At 39.1% G+C, this 26,466-nt stretch overlaps 1 protein-coding gene across 1 annotated transcript in view; it reads left to right on the top strand.

Annotated features, from left to right (window-relative positions):
- DOCK8 (dedicator of cytokinesis 8) overlaps positions 1-26,466 on the top strand; it is a 91,143-nt gene that overhangs the window by 37,346 nt on the left and 27,331 nt on the right. Inside the window, exons 14-27 of the mRNA XM_059492138.1 lie at positions 582-744; positions 7,897-8,014; positions 9,696-9,766; positions 10,452-10,590; positions 12,092-12,193; positions 12,918-13,013; positions 14,098-14,332; positions 15,271-15,435; positions 17,143-17,318; positions 19,077-19,172; positions 20,108-20,203; positions 20,987-21,136; positions 23,461-23,574; positions 24,512-24,667. Of these exons, the coding sequence (XP_059348121.1) occupies positions 582-744; positions 7,897-8,014; positions 9,696-9,766; positions 10,452-10,590; positions 12,092-12,193; positions 12,918-13,013; positions 14,098-14,332; positions 15,271-15,435; positions 17,143-17,318; positions 19,077-19,172; positions 20,108-20,203; positions 20,987-21,136; positions 23,461-23,574; positions 24,512-24,667 (1,877 nt within the window). The remainder of the gene's footprint in view (positions 1-581; positions 745-7,896; positions 8,015-9,695; positions 9,767-10,451; positions 10,591-12,091; positions 12,194-12,917; positions 13,014-14,097; positions 14,333-15,270; positions 15,436-17,142; positions 17,319-19,076; positions 19,173-20,107; positions 20,204-20,986; positions 21,137-23,460; positions 23,575-24,511; positions 24,668-26,466) is intronic.

Genomic DNA, 26,466 nt, shown 5'->3' with positions numbered 1-26,466 from the left:
TTCCTTTTTAGTTATTTTCCAGAAATGACAAGTCTGAGCTGCCCAAACGGTTTTAACTTACCATAGCAGAGAATTTAAATTGAAAGTCTGTTTATAGTGGGGTAAATGTTATCAGTACTAACTGTGTAACTGCTCACCACAGAAAGCCTAGCTTTCCTGATGGGTGGTGCCTACTTTGCCAGAGATTAATCCCAGCAGAATCTGAGGGGAGGGGGAGTAAGAGAGAGCTGTATTAGACAGCACACCTTTTGTTAGTCTCCCAGACAAATGTTATGTTACTTGTGTGTGAAAGACATTAGAACATCTGCCAGCATACAGTATTCCTTCTTTCTTTCCATTTTCTTTGAAGCAGTACAGAGTATGCTTAAGAAGCTCTGTGTTGCCCTGATTGTGACTGGGTTGTGTGTAGGCTACTTCCTCTGTATCTTTCTGTACCTATGATTTTCTTCTCATGCAGCCCAAGAGCCAGTTCTTTTTTCTGAGCCATTGCTGTGTAACCTTACATATTGTTTTAATTTTTCTTTTATTATAGACTGTTTTTTTTAATATTTTTGTTAATATTTTGTGATTCTATTTTAAAGGAACCCTTAAAGGGGAAATTGCCCCAGCTCCAGATAACATTGGTTATTGTCTGACGCCAGAACTACTCCCACTGAAGCCATTTTCAGAAAACCGTAATCGCCCTCACAAAGAAATTTTGGAATTCCCAATTAGAGAAGTGTATGTTCCCCACACCATTTATAGGTAAGAAATAACATATATTTTTGACATTTCTTTGAAAAATGTGATTCATATGTTTTTTCAGAAGTAGAAACTAAAAATATTTTTTTTAAAAGGCTAAAGACAATGTGTTGGGCTGATGATTTCATCTTCCTAGCCATTACAAGATAAAATACCTGCATGATAGTTTATAATGAGTTTACTAATCTAATTGTGTTGTCTTTTGATAAATTTTCTATAACATTTAAAATAAACTCTTTTAACAATTGTCATTGATTTGGTATCTATCTATCTATCTATCTATCTGTCTATCTATCTATCTATTCTCCTATGTGTTTGTTTGGTTTTAGGCTTTTTTTTCCAGTAGATTTTATTGTAATTTATCACTTCTGGTAAATTTTTATGCTCAGTTGTTTCTATTGTTAATTTGAGTCATCTGAATATCTGAGGAAATAATGTGTTGCTCTATGAACTTTTTAATTATGAATGAGCACTTTACGCTATGTAATATAATTTCTTTGAATCTGTTCTGTTATGATTCTGATCACAGTACTCAGTAGCATGCAAGTGAGCAATTCCAATAATTTATTTCTTAATAATTTGGAACATGTGAATGTCTTATAAGAAATTAACAGCAGAAGAATATGTTTCAAGATGTTTGTGCCGTATTTCATTGCTAGTGAGTGGTGTTATAGTAATAGCTGACAGTAATTCTGATGGGGTGCATTGCAATATTATAGATACGGAAATAACTTGAAATAATGACTTCCATCAGACCATTGTGTTAGTCAAGACGAGGGAGCTTCTGACAATAGTAGTAGATGATGCTATGCTAAGGGGGATTTCTGTTCCCTAAAACAGTAGCTAGATACTGTATTGTGTTAGTGGCAAAAATGAAACTACCAATAAGGAATCACAGAATGAAGGCACAGAATAAAGCTTACTCATTTCTTGCAGTGGAAATTAGCAAACAGCCATCTCTCCCACCTGCTCACCTGACCCAACCCAGGAGGAGAGAAGAAGGAGACTTGTGGTTCTGTACAACTCAGAACTGCACCATGGCAAACTAATTTATTCTGGGGAGATAGTCCACACCTTCACAGTAAACTAGAGATCCGTTTTGCTATTGGTGACACCTGGATTTGTGTCTCAGTTTTAGAGGAAAGCAAAAAGGAAGTGGCAAAACTTATCTTACAATAACAGCTTGCAGTGTGGTGTCAGCAGGAAATAAGTAAGCCAGTTTGGCTATAGCCTCATTAGAAGTTTTGGAGGAGTTACTCCTGAGCTCTGCCATAATGCAGTGGTATTCAATCTCCCGAGGGCAGCTCACAGCACTAGTACACTAAAATGCAGAGAGTTGTGGTACTTTTGTCTTCTCTGTGTATCAAGATGGAATTAGATAGTGGTAGAACTTTAATGCAGACATTTCTATAGGGAAAGTAGTTTTTATAGAATTGAAAGTCGAAATGAAAATGAATGTGAGACAAGATGCCTTTTTTTAGTTTAATGAAAAAATAAGACAGAATTTTAACTTTCCTACTCGTTGTCTGGCCCCAGTAAGTGTGCAGTCTTGCAGTGTCTAAAGGTTTGGTTTTGACAAAAACCATTAGCAACTACTGTGTTTCTGAGCTGTAACAACAGTAGAGTCTGCACAGAATATTCTCCCTTTAGCTCTCATCAGGTTCTCACTTCTGCAACCAGACATAATAAGTATCAAAGCCACCATGCCAACCATTAATTCGTGCTTCTCCTAAAACAAATTTGAGTGTCTTCACACTATCCTTCTATTGCCAGGGTGTCTGTATTGAATACATGCATCCACATTAGAGGAAATGCTTGCTATCACTCAACATTCACATTCTTTCAGCACGAGTTCATACCTTACATGCTTAACCTTTTCTTTTAAATCTCCATTTTGATTTTCACCCTAAGTAAAAGTCATGGCAACAAGAGAAAGTAGGATTTGTTCAGTCTAACTTGTAATAATGAAGACAGTGTCTATAAATAATAGTTGCCTTTGTTAATCTTTACATTAATTAGTGAACGAATGGTAATGACACAGCTCATATACATAGGTGATGTAGGCCAATGAACATCAAGTCCAACTGTAACCTGGCCATGCCAAGTCCACCCCTAAACCATGTCCCTCAAGCAGCACATCTACCTGTGACTGCACAACTTCCCTGGATAGCCTGCCAACGCTTGACAGCCCTTTTGGTGAAGAAATACATCTTAATATGTATTCTGTTGTACATCTTTAAAGCCCACTGAGCCTCCTTTTTTCCAAGTTAGACCCTCACAGCTCCCTCAGCGGCTCATCACAGGACTTGTGCTCCAGACTCTTCCCCAGCTCTGCTGACCTTCTTTGCACACACTCCAGCAGTTCTGTATCCTTCTCAGAGTCAGGGGCTCAGAAATGCACACAGGATTTGAGGTGTGGCCTCACCAGCACTGAGTACAGGGGGACAATCCCTGCCCTGCTCCTGCTGGCCACACCATTGCTGGCACAGGCCAGGATGCCATTGGCCTTCTTGGCCACCTGGGCACTGCTGGCTCACGCTCAGCTGCTGTCACCAGCACCCCCAGGGCCTTTTCCTGTGGCAGCTTTGCAGCCACTCTGCCCCAGCCTGTGGCACTGCCTGGGGTTGCTGTGACCCAAGGGCAGGGCCCAGCACTGGGCCTTGTTGAACCTCACACCACTGGGCTCGGCCCATGATCCAGCCTGTCCACACCCCTCCATGGAGCCCTATGACCCTTTGCTTAATTTAACTGTCATGTTAAACTCGGAGCTTAGTTTTCCACATGGTGAATGCCATTTTGAGTCTGACATTAAACTAACCCATGAGGGTTAGTTTATACTCTCCTTTGTATTTGTAATAGAGCCAAATACAAAGTGTTTCATGTTATTTTATTCCCTTTCTTCTAATCTGAAAAGTAAAACCATCCTGTCTTACTTAAGCAATTTGATAGCATTTAGTCATAGATGTGAGTCATGGCTTGCTAGGGCCTTAAAGGTGATTTAATGTTTTCTAATTTTTGGATATAAGTCTGCAAACCTTTTTTTTTTTTTTTTTTTTGCCAGTGCTATACATGTAGACACTGGGTGGGGGGGAGGTTGTCAAAGGTATTTCAGAGGAATGAATTGTTGATTTTTTTGCTTTGGTTTGGGGTGGGGTGGTTTTTTTTGTTTTTTGGTTGTTTAGGGTTTTTTTGGTTTCTGGGTTTTTTTAAAATAGATTTTTCCTTTGTGAAAGGAAAAGTGGAGCCTTCTGTTATAGTCTTTGAACTCAGGTCTTGCAAGCTTTTTTTTTTACTGGTGTAATGCCATTATTTTAAATGATGCTATTTCTGATTTATGGCAGAGAGATCAGCCAGCCCACTTTCTTTGTGCACTGTGAAATTGAGCACTTCTTTTTGTTGTGTACTTACATTTCTTTAATAAAAATATTTCCCTGAAATTGTCAAAACATTCCAAGATTTATTTCTTTCATACCCCTCTATTTTTAATAGGAAAAATCATATAATTTAAAGTTTGTTTGTCATTTTATTTTCTCATTAAATATAAATGAAAATGATGCTGTTTACTGCCACTATGAAATGTTGGTGCTGAGGAAGAGGGATTTGTCACATCACTTCAGCAGTAACTCAGCTTAACCAGGCACAGGAAGTTCTGTCTGTGATAGGGGCACTACCTAACGCTTTGGGGATTTTTGAAGGAAGAGGAAAAAAACGCCTTTTCTTTGCGGTTTCATTTTCATTTAATTGCAAACCACTTAGCAATGTTCTCAGACTTGCTGTAGTCAGTAGTGTGAGCTGGAGGCCTATGCTTTGGGGGTAATCATTCCACCCCATCCTTGACTTAGTTTGGGTGAGGAAAGGTTATTCATCAATAATGAATAACAGTGTCTCACTACTGTTATTGCTCTCACAGCACTATTTACTCCTCTCTGCCTCTCTGCCTATGAAATCCAGAGAGAGCATGTCTGCTACATGTGAGTCTTCTAAGGGCCCTTTAGTCTAGTTTTACATCTGTCCACCAGCTCTTCAGATGATTCAAAATTTTAGCAACATGAGAAAAATCAAACTATTTTCCAAATTACCCATCCTAAAATACGGAATTTATGACTCATACACATCCACTTGTTGAAGTTCTGTCACTGTTCTATTTTCCTAGTTAATGGCTGACTAGAATGGGTTTCCATGTTTGGTTAAGCATTTATGAGGTGCTTTTTAATTTTTAACCATTTTTTTCCTGAAGACTCCCCACCAAAATTGTCAAAGAATCAACAAATATTGAAAAGTTTAACTAATGGGTTAATGAGCTTTTGTGTCTAGTACCATAAGTTTTAAATGTCAGTGTTAATTCATCCATCACTCCTCACCTACAGAACATTCCTGGTTTGTATCAGTAGGGAATACTTGCACATATGTTGAGTTTTGCTCTGTATGGAATTCTCATCACAGTCATCAGTGAAGAAGCCTAATATTCATAAGAAGGTTGAGAATGTTCATAAGAAGTTCATGACAAGTTGAGATGCACTTGTTGACACCTCACACGAGGTGTAATCTAACAAACAGAAGGACTCTTTTATGTGCACAAGCAGTATTTACAAACACTAAATAAGAATGTCACAGACTTGAAACTCTGAATAGATTTTATTTTGGCACAGGATAGGTCTGTCTTGCTTTGCCCATGGGAAGTGATTAAATCACTGCTAAGCCACATGAAAACGTAGGAAGATCAGCAAATTTGTATGAGAATTGCCATTTGGTGTCCTGTGCCAGGTTAGGGGGATGCTTAGCTTTCCCAGCATGTAACTGATTCCGAAATAGTCTCTTATCACTCTTCTGGGTAATTCTCCGACCCACAGAGGCTGTTGGCATCTGTGCCTCACACAGGACTCTGCTGGCCTTTGGGACTGTATTCTCAGGGTGTTCTTATTCTGGGTGTTCTGCCTTGGCTTTTGTAGACTCATGCTGTCCCTTGAATAGCTCTTCTGTTTTTTAAGCACATCTGATTGTATCTGGAGGTAGAGTGCTGCACTTTCTGAAGGGAGAGTGAGGGGAGAAATTTCATCACACTGACCAGAAGTATTTGCTGCGACATGTTGCTATAATAGTTCTGATCAATGCAGAGCCTTGGGGGAGATGCACTGCTTCCTGGAGCCCACCACGTCCTTATGTGTATCCTATTTGTCTGATTATCTAAAAGGCAGCAGTATTTGCTGCCCCAATGCCCCTGCTAACGGCCATGTGAGAATGCTCCTTGTCTTTGCTTCCCCTCAGGCTTTTGGAGTGTATGGATGGAGTGCAGGCAGTAGCACAAAGGCAGGAATCAGCAGTGGGTTTACAATTCACACGTGTGTGAGGGAACATTTTTTGATCATCATCGCACCTTCCTGCTTTAGATGTCAGCCATCACTTTCATCTCTGCAGGATATCCAGAGTCAGCATTTGTGTCTGTTCTTCCTCGGTGCTGATGGGTTTAATACACATGTAAGCAAGATCCCTAAAACTGGTTCAGCATAAATGGCACAAGCTTTAGCTCTTCAGTCCAGTACTTGCTGGAATAATGCTTCCTCCGTTGTGTAGTCAGCAGAGAGCTCTCTGTGTTTTTACATATCTTTCATCTCAAGTGACTTCTAAAAGTAAAATCCAGTGCTCAGGTACATTATATTGATTTGTGAAATCTTGTCCTAGGCTGCAGATTAATGAAGCAATGGCTGTATTATTCAGCCTTCCCTACATGTATTTCTTCGCTTCTGGCAGATGTAATATTGACAATATCCTTCATTTAATATGTCAGTCCCCCAAGTATAATTCAGTGGAGGTTACCAATATATTTCACTTAGCTCATTCACTTAGCTTTCCTTAACATGATCTGGGAGAGAATTTGGCAAAGCAAAACTTGCAGATAAGGTGGTAAGGAAGGGAGTGCACCAGTGTGACAGGCAGAAGCACCATTCTGAGTGAAGGGAAAGGCAAGTTAAAAGCAATTTCTTTTACTAAGGCATGCCATGTAGCACATGTTGGTTGAAAAGAGTAGCTTGGCCTGTGTAATTGAACAGTACTGTCATGTTGCGACACATGGAAATCGGAAGAATAAACCACAGTTTTCCTGGTCTTGGGATACAGTATGTGGAAGATGGACTATCTGACTTAATGACAGTATTCTCCAAGGGGGCTTGACTTTTTCAGCTGGCAGTGGTACTGAGGAGACATCTGTGATAAGGAGAGTGCAATTCTGTGTGCAGCTTCTGACTGCCACAGACAAAAAGAAATCATGAAAGTTCATGAGTAGTCTTCATTGTTTCTCACTGAAAGCCAGCATGCTTCTTTCAACACTACTCATTCCTTACACTCAGAGGACAAGCAGTGAGAAACCTATATCAGACTGGGAAAACAAGACAGTAAATTGACATAATCATGATTCCAGAATCTGTGTATAATCCATACCTACCTGAAATCTCAGATTTGCCATAAATTTCACCAAAGAAAAATATATTAATTTTTTTTACTCTTCTACTGGAATTATACATCAGAAGACCACCTATGCTGTCACATTCCCCACAGAAATTAAAGGTGCTTTTTGTTTAGTGATACGTTCATGTACAGAAGTTAGTAAACAGCAAAGTATGCTATATTTCAAAGCATTATTACTAATAAGAGGTAGCTTATAGAATTATTGTTTCAAATTTTCCTATTTATATTTACTCAGGTTCATTGATACTGCTTTTTGGTTTGTGTAATCCAGAAATAGATGCCTTCCTTTTTTGCTATAATCTGTATGTTTGAATGTATGAACTTCAATTGTTGATTTCCTTGTTTTTATCACTCTGAGTGATTCTTTCCCCTTTCCAATATCTGATTATTCACATCTGAGAAAGGAACTGCATTCTCAAGAGATTCCTGCTTTTCATTACATCAAGCAAAGATAATAGTTTGTAACAGAACATAGCTTAGTGTAGGTGAGACCTTAAATACAGGATGTTCTATGTGTCACACCAAGAAATTATATTTTATTTGTGGACTTCTGAAATTGAGTTCTGACAGGTCTTTCAATATGTAGGTGGAGTTGAAGGACAGGGAGAGGAGTGAGCAAGATGCTAATATGTGCACTTAATTTTCAAACAGGAATGCTTGCCATTTACCAATTCTTCCTTATCTTTGTTCCAGAAATCTCCTCTATGTTTACCCTCAGAGGCTGAATTTTGCTAACCGACTGGCTTCTGCAAGGAACATTACCATCAAGATCCAATTTATGTGTGGTGAAGACCCATCCTGTGCAATGCCGGTAATAAATGCTGAGATTTCTTAGCAGGCTTTTGTTTACATGCATTCTGAGAAACTTAATAGTCATTATTTACTTCCCATCACCACAGTTTCTAGTGGGGCCTTGGGAAGCCTAACACAGAGAGCTTGAGAAGCTTTCATTCTCTTACTAAAGCAGGGCTATACTCCTTACTCACAACAAAAAAGACTTTTTTATGGTTCTAGTGGAACCAGAAGCACGTAGCTTTCTCTTATCTAAATTTTCCTACCCTATTTTCAGAAGAATGACATAATATCACATAGTATCATGCTGGAATTTCTAAGGGTAAAATTCACAGAGCTTCAGAGACCTTTTAAGAATGATGTAGTGTGTTTTGCAGAGTAACTCCTCTGTATGCACTATGTTTACACAAGTGCCAGAAGATAGTATGCTGGAAGGTAAAAATTGGGATCTTCATTCCTGAGCATGAATGGATGCACAATTATGCAGTGTAGGTAGAGCTTTCCATGTTTGAAGCACACTGTGTATTAGGGTATACATGTACACTCCTAGCAGAGCAGGCAGTCCTATCTATGTTCAGGTTATTCAACATCTCTCGCTCTAAGATCTCTATTCAACTTTACCAAGCTTCAGAGGCTCAGTTTGACGTGTTCCAACCCAGATGCCTGCTTCAGCCTGAATTTTTTTTTATGTTTTCAAGACATTGCTGTTGGCTACTTGAGAATGACATTGAGATGAAAATCTGTGATTTTATGTATTGGAGAAGGAAAACAATGAGTGGAAATATTATGTTGAGGAAACTTTATTCCAACAATCTGTTGGACGAAGGACTATCACCCAACCAGCCTTTATCAGTGTGCTGACATTGTTTAATATATACTTCACAGCCTTTCTCCACATAACCTGTGGACCTGAAATCAGAGCATCAGTAGTGTTTCCCAAGCTACATTTCTTCTGGAGCTAGAGCTGTGCCATGTGACTGTAACACAGAATGTTCTTTTACACAATATTGCATTGTTGGTTTCCTTAAACTCTGCCTGTGTTATGATTAGGTTTTGACAAATGGTTAGGACAGACACAGTTCATGTGTCTTCTCTCTCCACTGTAAGTGATCTGCCTCTAAATACGTATATAACAGCTTGCACAATGCAGAGATTCTTGTCTAAGCTCATCTCCCAGGGCTCCCTTTAAATTATTTGATTTCAAGGCCTTACCATAGACATGTATCTTAGGAAAGCAAATCTAGCACCAGAAATGCCCATTTTTCTTCGTTGATTTTAAAGGGACTTTGGACCTCCAAGGTAAGGTGAGATGTATCTCACCTTGAATGTGCCGGTTACAACTGGAAAACAAAACTCCTAAAAATACTTTTTATTTAACTTTTTAGCACTTGGATAAAGGCAGTGTGACAACGTGTAAGTGGCTAACCATAACTTTTTTCCCTATGATTCCTAGGCTTTTAGTTCATGACTAAAGAATGTGATGTGAGATAGTCAGTGACTTAGAAATAAGTCTGCTCCATTTTCCTGGTGTTTTACCCTGAATGGAATGTGGGGAAGGTGCTTGGTAAGAAGACATTTATGCCAACAAGCTAAGATAAAACTGAGTAGTCATTTCAAATTTTTAGGTACTGTCTCAAAATTCACACAAGATGATGGCAAATAAGTGCTGTAGTCCTGATTTTCTCTTCTTCTTAATGTAGGTAATTTTTGGGAAATCTTCAGGTCCAGAATTTGTCCAAGAAATATACACAGCTGTCACATATCATAATAAGTAAGTGTTGTTACTATCTATTCAAATAACTTAAGAAGTATTAACCGTGATCTCTCTACGTTATAGTTACCCTACATAGTTCATCAAGGAATGCCATTTTAAACATTTATGTTTTGTGCAATTTATGGTATCTAATTTGGATTGCTACATTCATTTGCATAAGTGGCTGTTGTAGAAGCGACCTTCACTTTTCTTGTTTGAAGCTTTTTAGTAGTTGAGAATATTCCGACTATGATGATTCAGGAGCAGGAGCAAGAAGCACCACAACTTTTAAGATCATTCACTTCAATGAATTCATAGATCCAAAAGAGCTGAAGGAATGTTCTCATGCTCATAAATGAAAACTTGGGATTTAGGATTTGCAGAATACTTATGCAAAAATCCAAAACAGAGATTGAACCTAGAGATAGGTGGAAGCTGAATCTGTCCAGCTGATACTGTCTGTTTTCTTCTGATTCAAAGCTGTAGATTGTTCACAAATATAACTTCCAGATTCATAATGCATAAAAATATTTCAAGTTCATAAAAATGTGTGTGTATATATATGTATACTTTGTTTAATTCAGCTCTGTTTTCAGAATTTATCTGGTTTTATAACCATAGCACCTAAAAGCCAACTGGCAAATTTGTCTCTTGTTCATTCTTACACTTACGTTGGGAATGTGCTTGGCTTTTTTTTTAACAGATCCCCTGACTTTTACGAAGAAGTGAAAATTAAGCTGCCAGCAAAACTCACAGAGAAACACCATCTACTGTTCACATTCTATCACATCAGCTGCCAACCAAAGCAAGGAGCATCTGTTGAAACCCTCCTGGGGTATTCAGTAAGTTCCATGTGATACATAAGAGTGGGTGTGTGTGGGTGCGTGTGTGTGCATGTGTCTCCCATGCAAGCTCTCTGCTTGTCAAGAATTTGGTCATTTATTCCTTTTCTGGTTATGGCAATACATCAAAACCAGTGGAAGATCTTAGTGTGAGTTCATAGAAACTATATGCCACCTGACACGTGTTACGTTCTCATCCTATAATTTTACTGTTTTAACTGTCTTTGAACTTATTAAATTCACTTGAATCAACTGAAATATGCACCTAAATATTTGCAATAACAATGCCTTATAGCATGTAGTCTCATTCTGTTGGATACTATTTATTGAAAAATAAAAAACCTAAACCATACATAATTACAATTATTACTGTTACCATGTCCACACATGAGGTAATAGCTAATGTAATATTTTCATTTAGGTTTTACATGGCACTTCATTTCTGCTCTAAATTGTCTTTTATCCACATAAAAATTCAAAAACCAGAAAGACTCTAAAAGCTAAAATTTAATTCTCTTGCCTTCTTTATCTTCATGTTGAGACTAGAATGTCTTAGATTAAGAAATACATGTTGTAGCATAGTCTCTCTGACCTTTTTCTTTATCAAACAGTATTTTTTACTGGAGAAATTTTCATATAAAAGGAAAGAATTGAGGATGACATTTTCAGATTTGAAAACATCCTACAGCTTTGGTCAGCAATTGAGATGTGGAGCCAGACAAGTACTTTCCATGAAGTACTTTTCTATGAAGTTTGGGAGGCCATTTTGTTTGTGTATTTTTGGTTGTTTGCTTATTTGTTTTGTTGTTAGCTTTTGGAGTTTTAAAACCACAGTACTGAGAATCCTTTCAAATGGGCTTTCTTTTATGGGCAGTTATAGTCCCACCAATGTCAGTGAGATTGTTAAGTAAATTAGCTCAGGACCAAGATTTGACCTAGGTGAGGACTTAATTTTCAAGTTTCTGTTCATCTAATTACAAAATGTTTCTGCCCTGTGATATTCAAATGCCCAGCCTCTTTCAGACTTGAATAAAAAATTAAATGTGTCCCAATGTCAGTGCAGGGGTATGAAAAGTCAGACTAGCATGGTAACCACAAGGAAGATGTTCATTTTAATTCCAGCAAAAGTTTAGCTGTTGATTTGCTTCAATACCAAGAATCAGTGTATTCAAGATACATGAATTTTTAAATCAGAACATGGATTCCATTAAATCCTTCTGATAGGATTTATTAGAAAAATGTGTGTCACACATGAGAAGTTTTGAGTTTGTTTTCTTCAAAAGAGATGGTTTGTAAAGTAGTCTTGTACATTTTTCTACAGTAGCTATCAGCTATCTTTGAATTTAAAATACAAAGAAATTACTGTTGAAAGGGTTAGATCAGAGAAGCTTAGGTCAATATCTCATTTGTTGTTTTGTTGACTGTATCTAACAAATTAAATAAATGGGTCTAATCATATATCATCAGGAATATTGCTGTGTTTTCTCTTCATTTGTTTCAGTGGCTGCCAATTCTATTAAATGATCGTCTTCAAACTGGACATTATAGTCTTCCTGTTGCATTGGATAAACTGCCTTTACACTATTCAATTCACTCGCCTGAGGTAACAAACAAAGTTATTAAAAGATAGTATTTTCCTAATGTAGGAGAACAGCATAACTGTTTTACAAACTAACATTGCTGTCTGCTGGTAAGCAGTGCCTCCTTTTTGTTCTTTAGAAGGGGAAAGTCAAGAAAAGTGTTGTTGTTATTGTCAGTGGTGTTAATATTTTATATAATTATACTGTTTTCTAGAAGTTAGCTATGCAAGAAAATTCTTGTGAATTGTCTAATCAGGGATACATTTGTTTCAAGAGTGTCAAGGCAATAATTTGATTCTTTCCACAGAATAATTTAGTTTGGTTTTTTTTTTTTCCCTGTGATTTGTGGGAAGGGGAGTAGAAATGGAATCAGGTATTACTGGAGGAGAAAACTGCTCCCAGTAAACATGGCATATAGGAAATTTGCCCCACATCGCCACAGAATGCCTTTGGCAATGCTTTGACCAGGAAATTTTAGCCTTAACAATATCCCATCAGAAGATGTATATTTACGTGGTCTGTGCTAGACATCCAGCTGAAATTGTCTAAATTTCCCTGTTCAGTGCATCAGCTTCTGTACAATTGTCCATGAGAACAAGGAGATGCTTAGCTGTCATCCTCTGTGTGGCACTGAATTTGGATGTCTAAAATGAAGTGATTAGTGGGAATACCCTATAGACCCTCATGTAAACAGACTTTCTGTTTGAGCATTAAAAGAAAGATGATTCCCATTTTTTTCCATCACAGAAAATTCCATCTCAGACACCCCCTATAAAGTGGGTTGAAGGACACAAGGGCGTTTTCATTGTTGAAGTTCAAGCTGTGTCATCTGTTCACACGCAGGTAATGCATCAGAAGCAACACACAGCTCTAGTTTCATTTCAAAGAAAATTCAGATGTCCAGACCAATTTACCGGGTTTATGAAACTGAGGTGTTTAAATCCACACAGTTTAAAAAGAAATAAATTAGGAGCTATGGAAATAACCTGATATCCTCTGTGAATGAAATCCTTTGGTGAAATTAAATCTGTTGGTGAAATGGACAAATGAGCACTCCTGGCAGCAAGTCACATGGAGCAATAGGGAACCTGGTGTCCTCTCAGCTCAGCAGGAGTCTGCTCAGGCTGTGACTGAAAGGTGCTGGCAGGCACAGTGCCAGCTTCTGCATCTTCTGTTCTTCAAGGCTAGTTCAGACTGTGTGTCCACACCTCCAAAGACATAGCTCCTCCCCACCTCCATTGACAGGTCATACGCTGCCAATACGTGTTAAGCAGCTCACTTAATGCCATATGCTCTGGGGACAGAAGCTTAGTGCTGGGTGAGACCTCAATGATTCCCATCATTTAAATGCCACAGGAAATTGGATCTTTGCCCGTATTACTTAGATGCTGGTTTGAGACAGATCAGCTTTGTTTTGTTTCTGCTGCTTTTCAGTGGCTCTTATCCCTTATCCCATTCGAGTTAATCCTGGTAAATAGGTCCTAACCGCTGAAGGCCCTGTGTTTGAAGCAGGTCCACCACCCCTTTGCAGCATGTTTTTTAAATACAAGGGCGTAATCATATGGCACATAACTTGTAGGTGGCTGGAGTTCGGGTATGAGTGGCAGAGGGACTATGATGTGACAGAGTTTTATCAAATAGAAGGAAAAGTCTTTTCATTAAATCAAGTGATCAGTAGTGAGGGCAATAACTTTCCTGCCTTTAAGCTGATCTCACCACAGTCTGAATTTGAACCAGGTGAATAGGAGCAAACAAAGCACTGTGACAGCTGCTTTACAAGTTGATCACTCAGAACAGCCACTACTGAAAACCAGAAGGGCAAAAATCTTTCCTTTCATCCCATGAGATGGTATGATCAGGCTTTTCTTAGGTAGAGCTAGCCTGAAGTATATCAACTTTGTTAACTGTGAGCACACTGTATTTGCAGGACAACCATCTGGAGAAGTTCTTCACCTTGTGCCATTCTCTGGAAAGCCAAGTGACATTCCCCTTTCGAGTGATGGATCAAAAGATTACAGAGGCTTCATTGGAGCATGAATTGAAACTCAGCATTATCTGTTTGAATTCTTCACGCCTGGAACCTCTTGTCTTATTTTTGCATTTGGTACTAGATAAACTTTTCCAGCTGGCTGTACAGCCTATGGTCATAGCTGGGCAGACAGGTATTTCCTGGTTCATGGTCTTTAAGAGGCTTTGCAAGCAACCTAGATATGTGGGGGGGAATGCTTGCTGAAATATTCAGGCTTGGACTTAATATTTAGGGTAGCACACTTCAGAAAGAGTTGTGCTGCCCAAGACAGAGTTTTACTGCACAATTTAATCAGGATTAATGGAGTTGCTGCCTTTTCTCCTTTCCCCCTGCATTTGAGACTCAGTCTCTGGTTGGAAGGTACATTAAACGGTAGTAATTTTCTTATCTGAAAATATAGGTCAGAAAGTGGGTTGTTGATCAACTTTGTTTAGAATTAAGTTGTTTTGCAAGTAAAACACCAGCAAAATCATTATCCTACAGCTGACACTGCTGTCTGCATCATATCCTCTGCCCAAAGATCTTTAGACAGAGTTGAGTGAGCACAAACCGAGAGAATATAATAGTGAACACTGATTTTTGTTTTACTGAGATGCCAGTTGTCCATAACATATGTTAAGTGTGGAAAAATGGCATACTTACATGCAGTGGTGTAGGTAATTTCCTGTCTCATTCAGATAATCAACATCTGCCATCCACTACAATATCTGTTCTAAAGCCTGCTAGCTTGGATGTGTCTGTCAGCTGGAGAGTAATGATTCTTAGTATTCTGCAAGAAGATAGTTTCTAGGAAATGTGTGAAAGCTGCTAGAAATGTAATTAACAGTTTTATGTAGCACAAAGTGAGAGAATACCAGTGATTTGGTTGAAAGTCAGTGGGTCTGCTAAAGAGTGTTTATTGGCCTATGTAGACTTTGGGTCTGGTCAGGCATAGCAATTGCTGTCTAAAACTCTGAATTTGTTAAGGACTGAATTGAACCTTGCAAGATTAGTTGTTGATTCAAATAATGACCTCACTTAATTATGTTATACCCTTCAGTGCTGACTTTAATTCTTGCCTTTGTTTCACAGCCAACTTCTCACAGTTTGCCTTTGAGTCTGTGGTTGCAATAGTGAATAGTCTCCACAACAGCAAAGAGCTGAGCAAGGATCAGCATGGAAGGAACTGTCTCCTGGCATCTTATGTGTACTATGTATTTCATCTGCCAGACCCACAAAGAGAAGTGGTCAAACCAGGTATTGTTGGTGCAAGGGTTGCAGAAGTATTTTTTTTTTTCTTGATATATGCTGTTCAACATGGCACTTTTGAGAGAAGGGCTAAAGGCATTGATCTTTAAGATAGCAAACACAACTTCTTGGACCCAGACTGTGTGCCATTTAAGCACTAAGAGGTAGGTCAGGAATATCAGCACTGCAAAGAGCAATATGAATTTGCCCCTGATAATCTCCATCCCTCAGTTATTAATTTAAGATGAAGGGTTGAGGTGAGAGGTTTCCATAGCTACAAACTGTTGTAACTTCATGAAGATTAATGCAAGAGAGATTGCCTAAACGGAAACTTTTTCTAGAATGATTTCATTTTCATAAGTTAAAATGGCCTTAAGATGCCAATGTTTTACTGACCTGTACATAAATAAATTACTTTCCATGCAAAGTAACCTACTGCCAAGTGGTATAGGGCCGAGCTCACGCAATATCTACTTTGCATTAAGTAGATTTTACTTGTCATTGAAGGATAAAATATTGTAAGACCAGCAGGTTTAAACAGGTGATCTTTCTCCTCTTCTCAACCTGGGTGAGGCCATCCCTGGAGTACTTTGTCCGTCTCTGAACTCCCAGTACAAGAGAGACATGAACTTGTTGGACAGAGACGGGCCAAAGGCTGCAAAAATAGCAAGGGTCTGGAATGTCTCTTCAACAAAGATAGGCTGAAGGAGCTGGGCTCTTCAGCCTGAAGAAAAGAAGCCTCAGGGAGGATCTTCAGGAGAGTGCAAAGGAGAGTGCAAAGACAGAGCCTGGCTGTTTCCAGTGGCACCCAGTGACAAGATCAGAGGCAATGGGCACACACTGAAACAGAGAGAGAACATGAGGAAACATTTCCTCTGAGGGTGACTGAGCACTGGTACAGGTTGCCCCAAGGTTGCCCATGCCTCTCACCTTGGAGACGGTAGAAAGCCACCTGGTTGTAGTCCCAGGCAGCTGACTCAAGGTGACCCTGCTTGAGCAGAGATGTTGGACTAGATGGCCTCCAGTGGGCCCTTCCAGCCTCAACCATTCTGGTGCAATCATTATCCTAATAGGATTAATTTGATTAATTGGTATATGTTCAATGATTTATCACAAGCAGCTGTGCTGTGGGAGCTAGAGGTATGTAGGCCTTTTTCTCTTTTGAATATTAATTTAAATCCCCCTTGAGGCACATCTAGAGTGATGCTGGGATATGTGAAAATCCGTGAGCTCACATACACTTGGGCATTTTTTGTCCTGGAGAAATAAGGTCCGTGGTGAAACTGAAAACTAGATATTGTTTAGTGAAATTCCTGATGGCAATGCTCCCTGCTTCCTTGGATACATCAAAGATGGTATTAAATAATGTATTGAAGGTAGTATTTTGTGTTTAGGCCTGTGAATATTGTCTTAATCTACAGGAAATTAAAAAGAGCTGATGGGAAGGAAGAGCTATTGTAATAGTGCTGCTGCTTAGGTAGCCTTATTAATCTTGTGGTACTGCTTGTGCAATCACCGTTGACTGGGATAATATCTGTAACTTCTGTTTCAATGCCTGTGTAGATTGCTAATGAAGCAGCTGTAGTGGGTTTTTCAGGAGCTTTATTCTTTTCAAAATGCTGATGTTATACAACCACTGAGCAAAACCAGCTTGAACCTGATGTTTGTCTCATGTACATGTCCTTTAGTCTTAATTCAAGCATCTCGCTGTGGCAGGTGGAGGCAGCAGTGCCCTTTCGACAGAATCGCGTTATTACACCTTTGGACGCACTTCCGCAGTGTCTGTGGGGAGCAAACTCCTGCAGAGCCGAGTGATAAGCTGCAGCAATCCTGACATCACTGTTACACCAGCTGCCAATGATGAGGAGGTCAAAAACATCATGTCATCCAAGGTAAGAGAACAACGTCAAATATCTGAAGAATGGTATGGCACTAAACCTAATAATCTTAATTTTGTCTTTGAGGGTTGGATTTGCTCCTTGTAAATGAACTGTATGTATCACCAGGAGCATTTTCTGTTTATCTGGTTTGGCATAAGTACATGTTAAATCCCATTGCTAAATTCTGAGGTCTCTTTCCAGTGGAGAGCAAGAGGTGAGAACTGTCTCTTGTTTGTGGCTTAGACACCTCACAGAGGCATTTGCTTTTTTGGCTTGCCTCACTCTCTTGTTTTTCTAGATATTCAAGTTCTCTTCACGGCTGGTGACCTGGTCTGGTCCCAGTCACAGAGTCAGTGCAGCCACAGACTTTGTTCCTCATTTTGTTTGGTGTCATATAGTTTCCTATTAAAAAAAAACAAAAAAAAACCCAAAAAAAAATCCAAAAAACCCCAAAAAAACCCAAACAAACAAACAAAAAAACCCCCAAACCAAAACAAAAAAAAAAAAACAACCACCAAAACGTAAGTAGTCAATTATATGACAGCAGCCCCATAGCTTTATATCAGCGTCAGTGCAGATGCCATGTGCATAATTTCCCCCTGGGTCTTTCCAAATACTTCATGCAACCACAGAGTGAAATACAACCTTCCTCTGCATTCTTATCCACTGCTACATATACCACCAATGGCTTGCAGGACAGAGCAGTCGAGAACATCCAAGAGGAAGCATTTTGTTTCCCTGATTGGCACTGGGGGCTTGCTCACCTACAGCATCCCAGCTCATCTCAGAGCTTTATGAGGATGGTTGTGTGCAGCTGTCTGGGGAAACCAAAACCTTGAGTTTACCACTCAGCTGGAGCTGGGAAGCTATGCCTCTGGCAAAAGCAGGGTTTTTTCTCCTGTGCAAGGAGCCTGTTGCTAGTTGCAGCCCTGGCAGAGCTCTACAGCAATACATCTGATGAGGTCTGAACTGTATCCGCCCTCATTTTTCTCTGAGTGTTATATATGTAAAATATTGGTTCTCAAGTTGGTTATTTTCAGAAATATTTTGAAGTCTTTTTTTCTGTTGAATGAGCTTGTGCCTCTCCATCTAAAATGAATAGGTGCTGGTCTTCAGCTAATTAAATCAGAACTGGTAAGATACACAGGCTTTGACAATTTATTTGATTTGTTCATATGCGCATATATATCCATCATACCAGTTTTTAATCATGCAGATTTGAATTTTATGACTTTTACTCTAATGTACTGTGTCCTAGGTGGGGGGAAAAAGCAAATCAGACCTCTAGGCATTTTTCCAAATTAATACAAAATTTAAATGTTTGATATTACAGCTTCATCACATTGATAAATGTAGAAATTTATAATTGGTTACTGCTGTTTCACTGCATCTTAAATTGTCATAACCTTTAATGGAAGGAAGAACTTCAAGGGGCTAATGATTTTCGATGTAGAGCTGGGAATAAACTCACATCTTTAAAGGGTGAATCATATCCTCCTAAGTACAGCTGCAGTGCTGCCATTGGGCACGCGATGGCAGTGCATTTGCACCCTGCTGCTGCTGCTGCTCCTGCTGCTGTCAGGTGGTTTTCGGCCTTGAGTGGGAAGGGGGATGGGAAGAAGGAAAAAGAAGAACTGTTTAAATGAATGTATGTGCATACCTTAAAAAAACCCAAAGAAACCCCCAACTGCAGTTGATTTCTTCTCTGTTAATTAGATTAAGTTAGTCATGGATTTACTATTACGTATTTCTTCCATCTGTGTCCCCCAGCCTGTGGATCACAGCTCCAGTCGGATGTCTTACTATGTTGAAGGAACAAATGACATGTCAGGCCTTTGTGCAAGCACAAGACCATCCAATAAAAAGGTAGGCTATGGCTATGCATGAGGGAACTGCTTGCAGAATCTGGAGCATCCTAAGGTAGTGCTGGCAATTGGCCCTTCTAAATGTGGAGAGGGAAGCAACAGAGCAAAATATCAACCAGTTTTATCAAACAAGGAATTAATGATGAGATATTGAATCTGTGGGTAAACATTACTCAAACTTTTTTGCTTCTGTTCCAGAGTCTTTAGATTCTTTATCCAGGACAGATTTAGACAAGTATCAGCCTGTCTAAATCCTCCCTTTGCTCTCTTTCTCAAGATCTTAGAGCCTCTGTCGTTTTCTACTGCTGTTTACCTTTGGATACATGTCTTTACATGCTACAGTAAACTCCATTCAGAAATATTTGCCTCTTCTTTCTTCTGTAAAGAACTATTTTCTTTGTTCCTTTTTGTAGCTTTTAGAACCAAGCTTTTTGTAGTCCAGATTAGAATTTCCTAAAAGTTTAGATAATTGGGATTGTGTGTCTTGTGTTCAGATTTCACTGTAAAACGTATTGTCTCCAACTACAAATGTCTGTACCAAGTCTGCTGTGCTTATTGCTCTGTCTTTCTCTTCCACCACAAAATCAATCTTACTTTTACCTTCTCTCAGAAAAACATGGATGTGCTAAACAAAAATGCTTAGCAGAGAGTGGGAAACATGAGTTCTCCCCATTGTGCACATGGACAATGACCTGAGAATGGTCCAAAGGCATTTCCCTCTTCAGTTATGTACAGTTCTGGATCCACAGAAAAATGGGTCCCAAAGTCTGTTTGCCAACTGCCTTCATTTTGGTGAAATCTGCCTTCTGATCTTGCAAGGATGCCCATCTGGCTGCTCACCCTCCAGTATGGAAAAGTTTCCCACAGGGAAGATGTTGAAAATGAAGGATGAGTTGATTAAAAGCCATTTTCCAACAGTCTATCTTTATTATGTAGCATTTCCACGAGGAACTGGCATTGCAGATGGTGGTCAGCACAGGCATGGTGAGAGAATCAGTCTTCAAGTATGCCTGGTTCTTCTTTGAGCTCCTGGTAAGAGTTGACAGTGGTATTTTACAGTTGGTTAATGGTGACATGTAGTAGATGTTCCAGGCACAGATTCAGCTGGGGGGTGACCTCTTCAGTTATTCTGCTCTGTATAAAGGAGAGGTCTCAAATAATGAAAGTACAGAGTACAAAATAAAGAGTTCTTCGTATTCACCCTCCTTCCTCACTATGGCAGTGATGGCAAAGTTTTGCATGAACTGCATGAGCAATAGTTTGTAAGCTACACAGCTTGCAAAAGACACACTCATCAACCAAATCCTTCCTTTTTGGTAAATATCTGTTCCTGTCTTTTCCATTTTGTTTACATCATGGGAGCAGTGATAAAGCTCCACAAACTCACAGTTCTCCAGAGCCCTGCGGTGATGCATGTCAGGGGAAAAAATATAGTGATTTCCACTCTCAGCATGTAAGTAATGCAACATTAGGTCAAGAAATAAGAATTCCACAAGTGTCATTGTAAAGGGCTAAAGTGGCAAGCAGCAACATTTCAGAAGTCCATATGCAAGGGGTTGGGGGAGGGTGTTTCTCATTTCAGGTACTGAGAGTAGTCATCTATATGAATATGAACAGGAATCTATGTCTGTCTGTATTTGAGTCTTAAACTCTCTATTGTCATTGCCATGTAGGCTCTATCACAGCAGCTCTGAGAAAACGAGTGATTAAATTCAGGGAAAAGAAATTAGGAAATCTTACTTTTACTGACAAACTTAAAGCAGTATTTTACCTACAGTCTGGGCATTTTTTAGTGTTCTTTTTTCTGCTTTGCAGATAAAGAGTATGGCTCAGTATGTTCACAACACAGAGAAGCAAGATAATTCACGAAGAAGCCGGTTCTCTGATCGTTTCAAAGATGATATTACCACTATTGTTAGTGTGATTACTTCAGAGATTGCTGCACTTGTAGTCAAACCACCCAAGGTAAGTGGATGAAATAAGCACTATGGATCCTTGCTGCTCATCTTGTGTTACACTGAGCTACATTTAATCTCATTTCAAAATCAGCAGTGTTGCTAGAATTAGGCCAATATTCTCACATGCACCTTAAGCAAGAGTTGTGGTACTGTAAAAGGCAGCCTTGTGCTCTCTTAGCAGACTGTTTTTGTTCAACTCAGTTCCTCAGCCTTCTTCTCAGTGTGGCTGCAGTGTGCAAGAAGATAATTCCCTTTCCTATTGATGGAAAAGGCTGGTCATCCATTTTCAGTTGTAGTAATTCTTTATGTGTTAGCCAGCACATCAGACTGCAGGCCCAGTAGGGCTTCTTCCTTTACCCCCCTTTGCAGTTACCCTCTATCCTAATGAATTGTGTCTAATTCCTCATTTGAGTTCTCTGTAGTAGTAGAATATGCCATAGGACGGCAGTGCTCCTTGTGAATGTTGCAAAGGCCAACCAAAAGTGATCTAACCCTTGATTTCTTTAAAGAGACACTGGGTGCTTGAAAATTGATGACCAGAAATAAGACTTAAGTCCCATAAAATTCTTTCTACTTTTAACAAATTGCACTGATAAAACAGATTATAAAGTTGAAAGGATCACAAACTGTAATTTATATTTTAGCATTGCTACTGTAGGCCTGTATCCTTGATACCTCTTTGGACTGGTCAGTAGAAAAAGCTAGGGACACAGATAGGCACTGTTGTTTGTTCAGTTGTTGTAACCAACTTGTTTTCATGCCCCAGAGCTGCCAAATGCAGCTAGCCCAGCAGGGCAGGCCAGAGCAGCTGGGAGAGCTGGCCTACCAGGTCACTTTTCAACGAGCTCAGTTTCGTAATCCACTTCTTCAAAGTGCTCTGAGGATCAGAAACTGGGAAAGGGCAAGACCGGAAAAATTTGAGGAGAGAATCACAGAAGCGATTGTCACTGTTCACCAAAAGGCTGTTCTTGAAGCTCAATCCACTGGTGTGCTTCTCTGGTAGCCGCATACAGAGAAATAATTTCCACAGAAATGTTTACCTAAGCAATCAGTGACCTTTTTTTTACATACATTGGGAAATAAAATTTTTTTTACAATAAAAATGCTTTAACAGGATTATAGGCTTTGCAAGGAAATTAGTATTTATGGCTTCCTCACAAGAAATACACAGTTTTTTGTGGACTGTTAATTTAATTCTCATTTTGATAGAATGAGCGTATAGAACCTGATCATGTGTGAAAATTCCAGTGTTGTGTTTTTGGAATTAGGGCCATTGGTTAGATGTACAGAGTAGTAGGCAATATGTGTCTGATTTTTAAATCCAAGAAGTGATAATTGATGTTTCAATACGTGGTTGAGCATGTCAGATTGCCCTGGATTTTTACAGCGGTATGTCTGGCATATGCTTGCCTGCCCTAAAGGTAATAGAAAACCAGGTTTTTCTTCGCCATAGAAAAATCTTTTCATGTGCAAATTCCAGATTGCAGGGAAAATATATATTCCCAAACAGCAACAAAAAACTTGAAAAATGAAAAAGTGAATTGTAGCCACCCTGAGGTGCTGCACACCTGTTCTCACTAGCCAGAGGTGCCAGTACAGGCAATATTTTTCTCAGTCATCTACTTTGTCGTTTTTGAGCATTAAATATGTGCAGATCCCTCAGGCATCTTCACTAATTCCTCTTGGTGAACTACATAGGCTACTGAGAGTTTATGATTGAAATTGGTATGTTTGAAGTATCTGTAGCCTCATTTTAGAGGGTACATGAAGTTCTTTGTGATTCTTACTTGAGGCTGTGTATCTCTGGTAATCCGGCCAATTCCAAGCATACAAGAGCTTAGCTGCTGGATGGTGAACTCCACAGATTTATCTTACCACTATTTTGTTACTATCAGTCTTACACTTAAAATTTCTAAACAAAATACTTAGCATTCCATCAGCAAAGCCAGTCCAGGTTTTTCTTAATATTTTATATGTTTTAAGTTCCTAAACCAGCGTTCTATTATGTTCAATAGGAAAAAAAAGTCATGTGCAATACTGCAGCCAATAGGCAATTCAGAACAGTTCTCAAATTCATTGTTGTCAGCCCAAAGGGGTGCAAAATGTCACAAAGGGACATTTTGCTGTGAAACAGTTGAAATAATTTACAGAAGTGATTCTGTGCAATTTTAACAAGATCATGTGAACTGGAGAACTGAAACAATTTTGTCCTATATTTTCCCCAAGATGGTTCTGGGAGGTGACCCCTGCACTATTTTTCATGATTCTAAAAAGTCTTTCACCTTTATGTAAGTTCTATACATCATAACTGGAGTGTTTTCTTTTTTTAAGGAAAGTGAACAAGCAGAAAAAATTAATATCAGCCTGGCATTTTTCTTGTATGATCTTCTTTCTTTAATGGATCGAGGATTTGTGTTTAATCTCATCAAACATTACTGTAATCAGGTAGGCACCATGTATGATTGGGATTGCCTTTGGCTTATGTGTTTTCTTCTGTTTGATTAGTTTATCCATCAAGATCCTTTGAGTTGTGTTAAAGGTCCAGGTAAATTTCCTATTTCCTATTGCATATGCAATGATTTTAAAACCTCTTTTGATTTGTGATCTGCAAGAAAAAAATTGAGTGGACGTAAAGACTCTTTTGGAAATGTCATACTTTGCACTGCTGCAAAACATACATGGAACCATTTTTCTTCCCTTATTTTATTACTGCCCTTAGCAGTAGGGTCTGCAGATAATACAGATCAACTTTCTGACTCCTCCTGCTGAGTGCTGTGAGGACAGATGTATTAATTTAAGTAGTCACTCAAAATAATACATCTGTCTTCTTGCTTCACAAGTCTCTGAAAATTAAAAAAAAATGGTGATGCAGGATGTTGTTATGGAATTATTTGTTGTATTTGACAGGGAGCATTTTCCTTCTGTTTTGTGACCTGTATTGGTGCAGGTTCATCAGATATCTCCATAAATTCCTTCACTGATGTCATTTTTGATAAGAAGGGAAATGATGAGACCACCGGTGTTCTGTGTTGCCTAGCAGGACATTTTATGAGTTTGCCACAGACTCAGAAAAGTCCAGTTTGTTTTTCTTTTTTGCCTTGTGCAAAAGACAAAAATAATGTATATTTTTGTTTGGGGAGAAAAGAAGAAAGAAACAATTTGTTATCTCTTGGGAAGATGATAAGTCATCTGGGGAGCAGGGAGAGAGACACCATCGTTGTCAAACAAAGAGCAGCTAATGTATGGAAACTAGGTACAGTGAGCATTTTAATGCACACACGGCTAGATGTCTATGTCTTTTCAGGGAGCAGGATATTTCACTACATGGTAATTCAAATAATACTAGCCCATCACTTGACACTTTTTTGTTTGTTTTTCCTAGCTTTCAAACAAGCTGAATTCACTCTCCACCCTGATTTCCATGAGACTTGAGTTCCTGAGAATTCTCTGCAGCCATGAGCATTACCTCAATCTGAACCTCTTCTTCATGACATCTGCATCTGCTCCAGCATCTCCCTCTCCCTCCTTGTCCTCCCAGGTGTTTGTCCATTAGATAGATATTGCATGAATGTCACATGAAGCACATGTAGAAAAATACTCACGTTATTCTGTACTCAAACACTTAAGTTAGAATCAGCCACTGTTGGATCAGGGAGAAAAATTTCCCACTTGAGAAAAAGGGACAGAAGAAGAAAGGCTACAGGCGTGCTACTGCAAAACTGCATCTTCAGGAGTTAAAGCTGAATGTGACACAGACACATGCTTCCTTGGAAACATGCACATGTTCACAGAAAATGACTGTTGGGGTAGACACATAAGGTCTAAAAGGAACACAGCTCTGAAGGCCAGGTTACAGGCACACCCTTATCCCATCCACACAACCACAAATATGTATTTCAATATCTGTTTTGGAGAATTATGCCATGAAGCACTGCATTCTTTCCATGTGTTTGCCTTCTAATGGAACGTCTTACTTCCCAGGTGAAAATAGATTGTACCACTCTCTAAGTTAGTGACTAACACACTGCAGTTTTCAATATCCTGGAATAGTGAATTTTTGTTGAGCCTTCATGCTGCTTAAAATAGGATTATCATGGTTTCTTTTTCTGGTATTCTTTCTTCTGGGTTTCTCCCCCACAGTAGCACAGATCATGCTATATCTTTGTCCATGATTCCCTGTGGTTTTTTGAACAGTGTTCTCCTTTTTATTTGAACTTTAAGATTTTCTGTGTGGAAACACTTAGGTGTCCTGAGTAGACCAAGCAATCTGCATCATATCTTATTTCTCTAGGAATTTTTCCAGACTTGGTCTGATACTGACACAGCTCTGCCTTCTTTAATGTCAGGACCTCCTGTGATCTTCCTGACCACAGACTTCACAAACACTTCAGAAAAAGAAATTGTTGATTGGCACAGGACACACTATTTTGCCAGTCTTGTGCTCTCCTCTGCATTCTATGGAAATGGTTTTCTACAATGGGGCAAACCCCCTATAAAGACTGCTCACATGTCTGTTTTCTACCTCAGGGATCTTGCAGAGGTCAGGACTGGGTTGGAGCATTTCAGTGCAATGCTCCTTAATTGCCACAATGCTTGGAGACAAGGGGATGGAATTGAAGCTAAAAATGATGGGAGGTACAAAAACAGTCTGAGTAATGAACAGCAGTTCAAATTCATGGTTTCTTTTTTGAGTGTCATTGCCAAAGAATTGGTTGGATGCTAAGATGTGCTACATTCATACTTTAATAATCTAATTGTCATAGGTTCGTAATAGTAAATAATATTTTCCTGAAGTTTTTCCTGGTCTTAAAAACAAAGCATCACAGTGCATTTGGTTAATACTAATCCTGGATGCCAAAGAGCTAGAAATATGGCTCTTCTGCTTATTGGGATAAAAAAATATCAGCATGGTTCTTGTAACTAGTCTAGCAAGTCAGAGCTTGGCCAACATCATTTCAATTGATCTTTCCTTCAAGCAACATCATCAGCTCTTTTCTCCTTTAGGAGTAACCTACAGTGTACAGCCTGCACAAATCAATAAGGCTTTTGTGGCCCTTGCACGATTTAATGCACTAGCTGACCACCCTTGCAGTAATTTTGATCTGTCTACAGGAGTGCTGCCCACTTGAGTTAGACTTGCAGTAGAAATATGGTCTTGTAAATAAATCTTTTGAAATTTTTTAGAGATGCCAAACTCACTTAACTGGGTGCTCTACACTTTGACATTATTTCACACAAACATAGTACAGCCAATTCCTGTTTGTTTGGGGTTGAATGGGAGTGGGCCTAAGCATATGGATCCAAAATATGGGGCTGCTAAGAGACATGGGGTTCATT

The sequence above is a fragment of the Ammospiza nelsoni genome, chromosome Z (assembly GCF_027579445.1).
Source record: "Ammospiza nelsoni isolate bAmmNel1 chromosome Z, bAmmNel1.pri, whole genome shotgun sequence".
Classification (NCBI taxonomy): Eukaryota; Metazoa; Chordata; class Aves; order Passeriformes; family Passerellidae; genus Ammospiza; species Ammospiza nelsoni.
Note: the sequence above shows the minus strand (reverse complement) of the source record. Positions and strands in the feature narration are given on the sequence as shown.